General features: G+C 43.8%; 1 protein-coding gene across 1 annotated transcript in view; it reads left to right on the forward strand.

Moving 5' to 3' along the window:
* LOC138299673 (interferon regulatory factor 9-like) overlaps positions 1-13,492 on the forward strand; it is a 183,053-nt gene that overhangs the window by 146,375 nt on the left and 23,186 nt on the right. The window contains exons 7-8 of the mRNA XM_069238145.1: positions 2,756-3,121; positions 5,466-5,581. Coding sequence (XP_069094246.1) covers positions 2,756-3,121; positions 5,466-5,581 — 482 coding nt within the window. The remainder of the gene's footprint in view (positions 1-2,755; positions 3,122-5,465; positions 5,582-13,492) is intronic.

The following is a 13,492-nucleotide window of genomic DNA, read 5'->3' on the forward strand; positions in this document are numbered from 1 at the left end:
GGTCAACAGTCAAAAATGCATGGGAAACCACGCTGAGAGCGGAAAGGTCGGAACACCTGTCAAAAAGCCAGTGTGGGCCAAGCAGTTCAATGTACACTATTTCAAACAGCTGTAACTTCCACGGCCTACATGCCGTTTATGGAGGAGAACTGCTTTACAGTCTATGCACAGCATGTTTATCTAGAGCCACACTTGCCTCGAAACTGAAAATGTTACTTACCCAGTAAGCATCTGTTTGTGGCATGTAATGCTGTAGATTCACATGCGCCCACCCTCCTCCCCGAACACCTGTGCTTGTTGCAGTTACTTTCACCATTTCTTTACAAACTCTTTCGAATGGACATTTCTCTATACTATGCTTTTCTTCATGTTCTATCCTCACCCGCCATGTGGGAAAATAATCTAACAATGGAGTTGGTGACGATGCGCATTACCAGCAAAAGAAGGAATCTCAGTACCTCGCGACTCAAAAGTCTTCCTTCAAAGAAAATCAACTTGCAAACATCCAAGCCCAACACTAGATGGCAGGATTATAAAGAGAATGTGAATCTACAGTACTACATGACACAAACAGATGCTTACCAGGTAAGTAACATTTTCCTTTTCTAGTGTTCATCAAGCACTGAGATGTCCGGTTCTTTATTTTCTTAAAGGGTTCTTGCCACCCAGTTCTCATGGGCTTCTTGGCTTTGTGTCCCGCGGTTTTGTATACTGTAATCTCATGGTTGGTGAGATTGTTGAGTTGACTGGTTCTCGTTCCCCTATCTAGCCTCTTCCTCACATTGTTGTTTAGTTTTGCTTTTCTTTCACCACTCCAAAGTTTGACTGAGGAGACGATGGATTGAGTGTTTTTCTGACTGATATTGCCTTCTACTTGGACTTCTTTTAACAAGACAGATAGAGGGCTTGGCCAGTTGACGCATGTATCTCTTGCTTAGTTTCTTCTCTGCCTTATAGGAGATGATTCACTGCTGGGCTATGCAATGTTTTCCTGATGAGCTTTAGTTTCTTGACCACTGGTCACTGTTTGGTATTGGCCTCCTATTTTATGGTCAAATGCATAGCTTCCATTCAGTTTCCTGTCTTGTGCTCGTTGTTCAGGGCTTTTGCTTCCCATTATAGATTTTGGGCTTGGGGGTTACACTTAAGCCTGGTTTTGATCAGACAGAGCGAGCCTTCTGTCAAATGTGCCTATCTGTTTCTTCTTGATGTGTTCTTTCACGTTGTAGGGTTCATAGTATGTAATGATCTGTGCCAGATGTTTTGGATTTGTGTATCTCTTGTGCTACTTGCGGGTTTAAATTTGGTAATAACAGTGTGCCTCCCTAATGGAAATTTGTAGGGACATCTTTTATTGCTGAAAGGTTGTTTAGTGTTTGATAGTGATGAGTTTGTGAAGTATTGCTCTGGATAATACTCAATTAGTAAGTACTGGGATGAGGAAGGATTGAGGTAATGCACCAATTACTTTTTAGTAATCTTTATTACTCTGATTATCCTTTCTTGTATCACTATTTGTGACCCACCGTCCCTTCCCATAATCAAGACTTTGGGGATTACAGGAAGATCTTGGGGTCACTACACCTTCATGGCCCTTGTAAAAAGGAAGAGCCTGCGGGCAAGGATGGAAAGAAAGTAAGAGGAGGCCTATTTTCATCTTCTTACTAAGTCATGTGGTGTCTGGGAAGTCGTGGACACACCTGACGTAGTAAGTACTGGGATGTGGGAGGATAATCCGGGCAATGAAGACTACAGGTTAAGTAACCAGTGCTGGGGAAAATTATATTAAACTGTATAGGAACATTTTAAACCAGAATGAATTAAAATAGATGAAAAACTGCACAGACATAGAAGAATAATAGTGGCAGAGAAATATTTTGAACATCACTAGTTTGGGTGGCGTTAGTTTAGGAGTAGGCGGAAAATATGTTGGGATGTCTTTTCTAAATGAAAGGAGGTAGGGCTTTGTGATGTGGAGGAAGGGTATCGCAGGTGGTGGTACTGGCTCTCGTGAAGGACTGCTTCTGAGCAGGAGTTGTTCGGCCTTTTGAAACCTCACGCTTTATGGAATTTCTGCTTCTGAAAAGTCTAAGGACACCAGAGATGGAAGTTAGAACTGCAAGCTAGGGAGGGCTGGCTTTGTGGCTGGCTTTATATTCACATAAACAATGTTTAATTTTGAATAGGCTTGGGGGATTTAGTACTTGGTTACTTTGAGTAAGTGAAGGCCGAAATTGTTAATTTTAGAGATAGGGGTGGGTGGGGGGGGGGGGGGCTTCTAGTGCCAAACCAAGAGACTTTAACATGAGAGAAAAGTGAGCGAGGGAAGCCTTCAAGTTTCAAGAAACCCAGAGAGAGGTCAAATTTGTTCTTGTGAGCAGATGTAAAAGGAGAGGGACTCATTTTTTGGTGGGGAGTTAAGATGAAGAAATTCTGTCATTCAGTCCTGAAATCTCTAAAGGGAAATACTTAGGGCGACAATTATCAGAATCTTAGGTATAATGGGTATCAGCACACTGGAGTACAGAGCGGTCCGTACCCACATGGATCATACTCAGGGGCTCCATACACATGCTGTGCAAAGCAGGGGCTCCTCTTTAATGTGTTTTCTATCTCACCTCGGATGCAGAACTGTCGGTAACTATGCATTGTGCCAATAGAATCGGGTTAGTGGAATATCTTCTGTTATGTGTGGGCATCTCTGCCTGATCCAAAGTTTTTTTTTTTGTTGTAAACTTGTCTTCCTCTCTTATAGGTATTTTTGCCATGCGGGTCACCATCTTCTATGGAGGGCAGCTGGTGCTCCAAAAGGACATCCTGAGTGGGGACTGTAAGATTTCCTCAGCTCGGCCATCATTGGTTACTAGTGGGATGGAGCGCATCTTCCTGCCACCAACTGATACCATTTCAGATCCGGATAGGCGCAGATCCACTCAGAACCTGTTAACTTTCCTAGAGAAGGGGCTCATGTTAGCCAGCACTCCACAGGGCATCTTCGTCCAGCGCTTTTGCCGGGGGCGTGTTTTTTGGACAGGCCCCTGTGCACCCCAGTCTGGCATGAGCAACAAGCTGGAGAAAGGGGCGCATGTCAAAGTCTTTGACACCAACCAGTTCCTTAATGGTGAGTAAAGATGCCATGTGAAGGGAGAGCAGGAAGGGGAGGAAATGAGATACGGAAAAAAGGAATGTCAAAGAGTTTATGCCAACGAGTTCCTTAGTATTGAGAAGGGATTCCACTTATTACAAGGGGAGGAAGTGAGATGTGTACAGGAAGTGAGATGTGTACAAAGTGAACTTAGTAGGGGGCAATGCAATGTGAAACGCAGGGGAGATGCAAGAAGAGGTGAAGAGAAGAGACAATATCAAAGTATTTTAGGCTTACTAAAAGTTAAAATCCCACTCGTAAATTCACAAAATCAGGCTTCTCTGATATTTCTACATGGAAATTGCAAGTTTCTATGAAATCTGCAAGACGCACATTGAGTTGGGGATAAGGAGGGGAAAGGTTTGTGGAGGGACTGAGGTATACCAGAGAAATAGATGGGAGGAAGGGGGAAAAGGACATAGGAACAACAGTGTGCGCCTGTTCCACACCAAGTGTGTCTTTGGTGAGAAGGGATTGGGATATGGTGGCGAAAGGGTCAGAGAGGGAGGAGTACAGCAAGGACATCGAGCACTCCCTGCTTGGTTAGAAGAGGGGCAGAGGCTAGAAAATGGTACATATTGTGGGGTGCTGAGGAAGGAAATATGAAGAGGAAGGGAGAGGGAGATGCCATTTTTACAAACACATCAAGAGTTGAATGTAACAAAAAAAAAAGAACACCCCACATTGTTTTACACCTCTTTTAAAGACTTGGCTGATTATGAGTGAATCGCTAAGTGCTCCTGATTTAACGATAACTAAAATGCTGTTGATATAACTGAGAACTAAATGATAATCACAAGTTCAAAATCCCACGTGTCTCAGGTGTTATGCTTCCTTTTATTGGCAAAAGCTAAATATGAGCAGACATTCCTAGGTCCTGATGGGAAGGGTTGCCCATTGAGGGATAGAGATAGTGGAGGAACAAGTCGTGGGGTGAGGAGGGTTAGGAGTGAGTGGGAGAGAGGAGGCAGAGAGAGATACAGTGAGTGCGAAATTTGAAGGCGTGGTAGAGAAGGAAACAGCTAGGAGGCAGGGAGGGGACATGGACAGCAGGCAGGGAAGAGGGGAACAATAAGAGGTGGAACGGGATAGCAGGAAGGGTAAAGCTTTGCATTAAGAGGTGGGGGAAGAAGCCATGTAAAGAGAGGAGGAGTAAAGACGGCCTGCTGGGTGTTGTAAGGTAGGAATTGGGGTGCTCTACAGCCGGGGGTTTGAGCTGGAGAGGAGTGTGAGATGCCCTGCATGGAGCTGGAGAGAGCAACGAGAGGTCACAAAGGGACACGGAGGGAGCTGGAGAGAGAGCAGCAAGGAGGGCTCAAAGGAAGCTGGAGAGAGAGCAGTAAGACGGTCTGCATGGAGTCAAAGAGAGCAGTAGTGGGGAAGTAGGGAGCTGGAGAGAAGCCTCAGGTCTGGAGAGAGCAGAGAGGGCGTGAATGGGCATGGAGGTAGCACTGAGGGAGTCTGCAGGGAGCTGGAGAGAGAGCAGTAATGGGGTCTGCAGGGAGTCGGAGAGAGCAGTGATGGGGTCAGGAGGGAGATGGAGGGAAGCCTGAGGACTGGGGAGAGCAGAGAGAGTGCGTGAATGGGCATGGAGGTAGCACTGAGGGAGCCCGCAGGGAGCTGGAGAGGGCGCAGTAATGGGGTCTCCAGGGAGCTGGAGAGGGGCTTTGCAAGGAGTCGGAGAGAGCAGTGACGGGGTGGAGAGAAGCCTGAGGACTGGAGAGAGCAGAGAGAGGGTGTGAATGGGCATGGAGGTAGCACTGAGGGAATCTGCAGGAAGCTGAAGAGAGAGCAGTAATGGGGTCTCCAGGGAGCTGGAGATGGGGTCTGCATGGAGTCAGAGAGCAGTGATGGAGTCTGGAGGAAGATGGAGAGATGCCTGAGGACTGGAGAGAGCAGAGAGAGAGATTGTAAATCGGCATGGAGGTAGCACTGAGAGAGTCTGCAGGGAGCTGCAGAGAAAGCAGTAATGCGGTCTCCAGGGAGTCGGAAAGAGCAGTGATGGGGTCAGTAGGGAGATGGAGAGAAGCCTGAGGACTGGAGAGAGCAGAGAGAGGGGGTGTGCATGGAGTCAGAGAGAGCAGTGATGAGGTCAGGAGGGAGGTGAAGAGATGTCTCAAGACTGGAGAGGGCAGAGAGAGGGCGTGCAGGGAGACAGGGGTGTGACGTCTGCATGGAGTTGTACAAAGAAGAATGGGACGCTGCAGGGAGCGGAATAGACGGGGGTGTCAGGGATTTTCACTACTCAGTTTACAGCCGAAAGCGGCAGCTTCACTTCTTCTTTCTTTTTCTGAAACACACTTGTACTCTTGCTCCACAGAGCTCCTCCTTTGCCAAAGTTGTCAGGGCCCGCGCCCCAAGTTCCAGGTGATGTTATGCTTTGGTGAGGAAATATCGGAGGGTGACCGAAGGGAAGACAAGCTCATCACTATGCAGGTAAGCTCAGAGCTGGTATTTGTGCATGGTGCGTGTGGCCTAGGGTCTGAGACCTACAGGCTGAGCGAGACGTGTGTGTGTTTTTCAGACTTAGGGGGTTATTCTAACTTTGGAGGAGGTGTTAATCTGTCCCAAAAGTGACGGAAAAGTGACGGATTTACCACCAGCCGTATTACGAGTCCATTATATCCTATGGAACTCGTAATACGGCTGGTGGTATATCCGTCACTTTACCGTCACTTTTGGGACGGATTAACACTCCTCCAAAGTTAGAATAACCCCCTTAGTTCCTGTTGTCCCCATGCCTCACCTAGAGTTTATTAATGCACATTTAAGGAGCACAATGAATGTGAAGTAGCCATATTCACTATTGAACCGCTCTACTCCTTTCTTGAGCCTACATAGGATAGGATAGGATATTAACCAAAAATCCATGTAGGAAATCCTGTTTCATTACACAATGGGCCTGATTACGAGTCTTTCAGGGGGATAGTCAGAATGGATGGCACCTCATAAAAATAAATTCCGACATCTCAGGGTTCAGAACTTCCTTGGTGCAATCAATTCTGCCTACACACAAGTTTTAAGAAGTGACACACATATTTTGTTGCTCACTACCCCAAAATTAACATGTCTGCTAAATACCAGGCCCACTGTCCCATTACATTCGATTTCTAATATGTAGTAGGGAGTGCACCATAGCATTCCTAATAACTGCCGTCCCTGTGAAAGCACATTGTTTGCGCAGGGATTACAATGTAACTGTCCACTTGTAATCAGGGCCTGTTTCTGTGTTGGGAATTCGTTTTTGAGCCTCATTACAAGTACCCTGTTCAGGTCTGCAGGGATGTGAATTCTACACACGATACTACGATACTAGAGATCACGCGCAGAGCACACGCGGGGGAGGTCTTGATCCTGCCCAGCAACAGCAGACGCAGCACAGGCTACGCCACCCACCTTACCGGCAGCGCCATGAGGCGCTTAAAGATACCGCCTTTCACCCGCACCGCGGTATGCACGCGGTCCGTGCCCGGGCGTAGACCAGGCCAAGAGCAGGTCTGACTGTGCCTGTCAGAGCCAGGAGGAGGCTGGGCAGGGCTGGGACCCCCCCCCTCCACCCCCCAACATTTACTGTTATTTAAGAGATAAAGCGGTGTTTGATTTGCCACCTTTGATGATGGAGCTTATTATTATTTAGGACATGAGAATACTTTCTCTATAGTATTTTCTTGGGCACCAACTTACACTGATGTTCCATCTACCTATGTACTATGTTTGAACCATAATAGTTTTATTGGCCTGTATGTTAACAGGAGGCCGGTGAGGAAATAAGCGCGTCAAAGTAATATTGAATAGGTAATTCAGTTTAGGATTGGTGCCCAGTAACAGGCCAGAGGAAGTAACCAAAGGCAAAAACTACACCCCCTCATAAAGATCATACCTCAATACTAAAGTATATCTCAGGTGCAATGGGGGCTATAGCTAAGCAGATTTCAAATGCAGAAGAAAGGCTACTATCACAAGGGAGCCCTACAGAGGCCTCATCTCTGCACAACAATCCCTCTAATTTAGACCCTGATTCCACACTTTGGACCAAGGTAATAGAGAGTAGGAACCAGGATGAAGCCCAAAATGGCTTTATCCAATATGCAAATGAGTCTATGTTAGAGGCTGACGATTTTCCCCGTCCACCTAAACGTACACGAAAGCCTTGAGCATTTCAAAGGGGAAATGTTTCAAACTCTTCGACAGCTGAACTCTGTAATAAAGGCGATACAAGTACTCAACTTGCTGGACAGCCGCAAATTAAAACCGTCACAAAGAAACCCCCTAAGAAGATAACTGAAACTACAGCAAAACTGCATGTAAATATTCTAGACACAATTAAAGCCTTAGAACGTACAGTTAAATCATCACTTGATATCCTCTTAAATCATTTAATTGAAGTGGAGAGTAACGTGGGGTCCAACCTCGACTTATTGAAGACACGATGCGTTGATCCAATTCCCACAACTCTTCAATCTAATGGCACAACCCACTTAAATTTACGTTTAGCAACAGTGTTGCAATCCCTGACAATTACATCTTTAGCCAAGCAGCCTTCCACAGTCATGTACAAACATGGAACGCTCACGTAGTATACAAGCGCAGGTGGCCCTGAGAGCCATAACACGTCTTACTGTCCTCCAGATACTCCACTTCTCCCATGCAACATCTTACAACTACCTCCCACTGCGACTCCCTATGTAGTGGTCCTTGCTAATGTTCCTACTATACCCAGCCACAACCGGGAATTATGGATGGTGCTAAGAAATAAATCCTTAAATTGGATAGGATCTCGAATGGAACCTGGTATGATTGGCACTCTATTCGAAGACAAAGATGGTGAAGAGAGTTAAATTGGTATGTAGGAGCCGGAAATCATTAATGGGGGATTGTGTGGCACTCTTGTTTAAATCTCCAAGATTGGTAGAAAGAATCCTACAGAGATTAAGTGATCGACAGGTATCTAACCATGAAATTTCATTACTACCATTAGGCTATTCCTACCAAGGCAATAAGGGTCAGGACCAACCCAGAAAATGGACTCCCTCCTTAAAAGAGAGAATCGAGTCTAACAACTTCAGACCTACTAAAAATAGATTTTAAGTCCTCTCGCCCCTGGAAGAATTGGACTGACTGAGTGATGATCTGGCCGGCTGTAGAGGGTGGGTGACCTCTGCGGAATCTTTATCTGACCCATTAAACAATAGTGGCTGTATTATGGGCAGTAGTGGGGGAAACACTTGAGGGAATTATTAATGATCAGCACAACATTAGATCTGGAGTGCGTGAAAGAGGAGATCTCGTTCACTCGGAGATTCACTCATTTCTCCCTCCTAATGAGATAGATCTTGTTACCTCTGATTCACATGAAGCAGGGGTTGTAAGACCAGGTCTCAATCCTTTGTTCTGGAATGTGGCAGGTCTCCGCAGCAAGATTGAAAACACTGAATGGTTAGGCTTCATTGGAGCATTTTCCTGTTTGTGCCTCCAGGAAACCTGGTGTATGGATCCCATACATATAAATGGATACAGGATATTCCATACTCTTGTGATCCCCTCCATCCATGGCAGGTCAAAAGGGGGGCTTTGTACTTATATTTCAAATAAGCTTAAGCTGATAAAGGTGATTAAGCTAACTTCTAATGCTTGCTATCATGTGACTGTGTGCAAACTACAAAATTTGTTACAGTTAGCCATTATAAACTGTTACAGTAACACTCCTTTGTGTAAAATTTTAAATATAATCAGACAATTGCAGGATGACTTGGGATTAGTGTGTTACTCCACCAGGAGAGAGACACTGATTGTATGTGGAGGCGATTTTAATATGCATCTGTGCACAAAATCCTCTGAGAAAGTCTGTGGCTTATATGAAGGGGGTAATAAAGCTTAAGTTGACTTCACTCACAATTATTATGGTAACATACTGAATGACACCATGTTTAGGTTTGACTGATCATTTTCAACTGAAATCTGCGGTAGTAAATCGCAATTTAAACCAACCTTTAATGGCTGATCTGCAAACACAACAATTGATTTTATTCTAACATCTAATAACTTCTCTCACAGCGTACCCAACTATCAGACTTGTGATATTGTACTTAGCGATCCTTATCCTCAAAGCATACATCGCCTTGCCTTCAGATAGAAAACAACATAGGGGATCCCCGACCATCTCAGTAATACAGAACTGTTTTCTAGAAATGGATATTCTCTACACTGGTGCCAGATTGAACCAATAGGCTTTATGAAACAGCTGCTTAGCGACTACACTAAAGATTTTGAGATCTGCCTTGAGGATAATATACACCCACAAGAATGTATCAGAGCTTTTACCGAAATTACATGTGAGATTAAAAAGTCACTTAGCTCTAGTGTGACTCCGGACTTAGTGGGACTCCGGAAAAAAAGGCTGGTTTGACTCTGAATGTACACAGGCTTCTAAAAATCTCAAGAAGGGCCTACATAATTCAAAAAGAAGTAAGAGCAATATTTCCACACTTAGACAGGAGTTTAAGAAGGCTGTTAAAAATAGGAAAAACTATATAAAGAAGAGGCTTGGAATTCCCTGTACGAAGCAAGCCTTAAAAACAATGTTATATTTTGGAAGGTAGTAAATTGCCCGCTGCTGGGAGAAAACGAATCTCCCAGCATAGAAATACCTATCACGGAAGAGGAACGGAGTGCCCATTTTTCTGAAACATATAGTTCTAAAAAGGTGATCCCAGATGCAGATATTTATAAAGGCGATTTGTTGACTGTTACTCCACCGTTTAGTATAAATGAGGTTACCAAAGTCACTAAAGCAAGCAAGAGTGGGTAAGCACCAGGCCCAGATGGAGTCTCAGTGGACATATATAAGTCCGATACTGCACTTTGGGGCCCTTTATTGACATAGGTCCTCAAAGCATGTTGTTCCACAGGTTTTATTTCAACTTGGGCATCATAGTACCAATATTTTAAAAGGGCGATCATCATAACCATGCTTGTTACAGACCAATTTCGCTTCTCGAAACTTTTGCGAAAATAGCTGGTTGGATTATCTTGAATAGACTACAGGAGTGGGCTGAAACAAATAATATTCTATCAGACTTGCAGTACGGCTTTCGCCCGGGATAGGAACGATGGAACAGGCTCTAAACTTAGACATCCTGATTGGTAAATACACTAAGGTTAAGAAAGGTAATCAATACATGTTCTTTGTAGATTTGATCTCGCCGTTTGATTGTGTGATCCACAGCAAATTATGGTCCACCTTGACTCACCTGGGGGTAGATAAAACAATAATCCACTTCATAAAGGAGTTATATTCTGGAAGCAGAGCAAAGTTAAGGTTTGGGGTGCACGGGGAGTGCACTAGCTCATTTAATATTAATCAAGGGGTCCAACAAGGCTGTGTATTAGCACCATTCCTTTTCTCATTATATATGAACAAACTCAAGACAGTGTTAGTTAACAAATGTAAGGATTTACCTCAAATTGGCCATCGGCCGATACCAGCTCTTTTGTACGCCGACCCCGTTCTTATGGCATGAACCCCACTAGCTTTGCAGTGCCTTTTGGCAACCAAATGGAAGAACTAGGCCTTAAGGAGTTAATCACTCTAAAACATATGTGATGAAATGTGGCACTAAGACTAGCAAGAACTGCCACATTACAATAAAGGTAGAGAAAATAGATGTTACATCAACATTCTCGTACCTGGGAATTCTGTTTGATAACAAAAGCACTTGGTCCCAATGTATCAGCTCTAGGAAATTACAGTTCACAAAAACCAACATGGCTATAAAACATTTCTCTAAACGAGTAGGGAGGATCACCCCAAAAGACATGCTGACAATTTATAGTGCTAAATGCACCCCTGTTGCCATGTCTGGGGCTGGCCTATGGGGACATACAAAGTGTAATGCCCTGCAGATTGCGGAAAATCATTTTTTTAAGTCACTTTTAAATGTTCCAAAATCCACCTCATCATTTGTGTGTCATTCAGAACTGGGGGTTACGCACATTGCAAATTTAATAAGGATACAACCAGTATTGTTATGGCATAAAGTTTGGTTTTCAGAATACGCGAGTCTGAACCGAGCGATTTTAAATGATTGTTTAACTTTAAATTATCCATTGCGAATTCCCTGGTTGGAGTATATTAAGAACTTTTTCACGGACTTGGGCCACCTGGACTACTACGCTGCACCAGATATAATGGGAACATTGAGCAGGAAAGATCTTAGACTGGAGTGTCTTACCCACCTGGCTGATTTAAGATGGGTCATTGAAGCACAAAAACCTAGTATAATGAGGAATCAACTGATGCAGATGGCATGGAACCTTATCTACAGTATGTTTTGAACCCCAGGCACCGTTTTGTTTTCATTCGCTTAAGACTAGAGACATTTCATTGCTTGGTTAGTTTTCCTGTAATGAATGATTGGAGTTCTGTACTAGAGAACTACCCCTGCGACTCAGTCTCGATACAAATTACAATACATACAGTCCTATTTTGTAAATTGTACATTAGCCAGAGAAAGACATTTTTAATATTGCTTTTAAAATCTCTACAAATACGTCAATGTCACCCGGCTTATCTGTACCTACAAACTCTTCCATCAATCGAAATTTGCAGTGGTATTACAGTTTATCTAAGCTCAGTATCGAAAGCCAGAAAGGGTTCTTAGATAACTCCGTAGGTGTTTTATTTACAAACTTTGCTATGGCTTAAATCTTTTTTAACAGTTTTGCACAATATATATGGAAATATGTCTCCTTGTTTTACCATCATTAACTGATGCATGCCACCCATGGATTTTAATTCTTAATACAGTTATGTTAACTTTTTAATTGTTTCATATGTGCTTTTATGGTTGCTAATAACAACCGAATAAAGTATTTCTACTACTACTACTACTAGAGATCACATTTACTCCGGAGTTTCAGAATTAACAGAGGAATGAGTAATTATAAAGAAAAAAAGTAATTCTGCGTTTGATTCGCTGGGTAAATTCTTATTCTCCGCAGCTGTTTCTCTCAAAGATTTCAACTACATTCTGGTCTGCAGTGTTTCCACTGACCTAATAATTTCCAGTGGGCCTAACTGACATACTGAGTTTAAATTAAATGTTTAATTTCACCCCTACTTTTGAATAAGATTCCATGCTGAAAAACCTCAGCCCAAATAGCAGCAGTAGACAATCAAACATGATAAATGAAAACATCCCACCCTCCCCAATCAAGAGTCCTGTGGGCTACCACCTGCTCCTAAACCGTAACACTCAATCTCCCACCCCCAACATCACTGCACTCACCTCTGTAATGTACCGAAACAACATCAGCGCAGCACTTATTACCTTGTAGCTAAGTAAAAACTATATAAATCTACACACAAACTGTCTCCTGAAACAGGAACAAGCTCATATGCACCTTCTGACTGGAATGTATCTGCTGCTGAGCTGCCAAGTCCAGGAGTTGGGATGCTTCTCAAGCATTGAGGTGTCTGCCTGACTTGGTCATACAATAGGCTGATCTACCCCTGGCGGTGGTAGCAAGGATGCTTTTCAATCAATTAGTTTAATGTATGTCACCTTTCTAAACCTCTCTCCTCACAGGATTTCCCCAGGTCACAATAACCTTTTCCCTCCATTAGAACACAAAGCTTACTCCTCCCACAGTCTTAGCTAGGCAACCCAATAGGGATCTTGAATGAAGTGCAAACTCTGTGTCACCAGCTCTCACTGGAAAGGTTTACAGCAGTGGTTCCCACCACCTGTGGGTCTGCAAAGCCTCCTCAGGGGTTCCGCAACTACTTAGAAAATTAAATAATATTAACAGATTAGGTCCCCAGCATTTAGTAATGGCTCAGTTTCCCTGGATTCCAATAATGATTTATTGGGGGTCCCCAGGTTTCAGTAATGATCAAGTGGGGGCCCACAGAAGTCAAAAGGTTGGGAACCGCTGGCTTACAGTAATTAAGTCAGAAATACCTATGTTGGAGTAGCATACATTGCTGTAGATTCACATGCTTTGCATACTTCTGTCATCTAGTGTTGGGGGAGAACTTTTGCAACTTTATTTCTTTGAAGATGTCTTTCAAGTCATGAGGTATTTGGTGACTCCTTATGCTGCCATTTCGTATGGGCACCTTTTCCGTATTAGGTTGTTTTCCTGCCATCGGGTTCATATGTGACAACCGGAACTCCATGATCGACACAATCTTCGATGCTCTCTCTCACCATTTCCGGCCTTGTTTTTGACACTGGTTATAGGGTAATATGGTATACTAATGCAGACTAGCTACAGAGACCACTGTGACATAAAGGTATCGCAGACTCTCTACCGTTGGTCTGCGGGCCTGGCTAGGGGCCTCAA

The sequence above is a fragment of the Pleurodeles waltl genome, chromosome 6 (genome assembly GCF_031143425.1).
Source record: "Pleurodeles waltl isolate 20211129_DDA chromosome 6, aPleWal1.hap1.20221129, whole genome shotgun sequence".
Lineage (NCBI taxonomy): Eukaryota > Metazoa > Chordata > Amphibia > Caudata > Salamandridae > Pleurodeles > Pleurodeles waltl.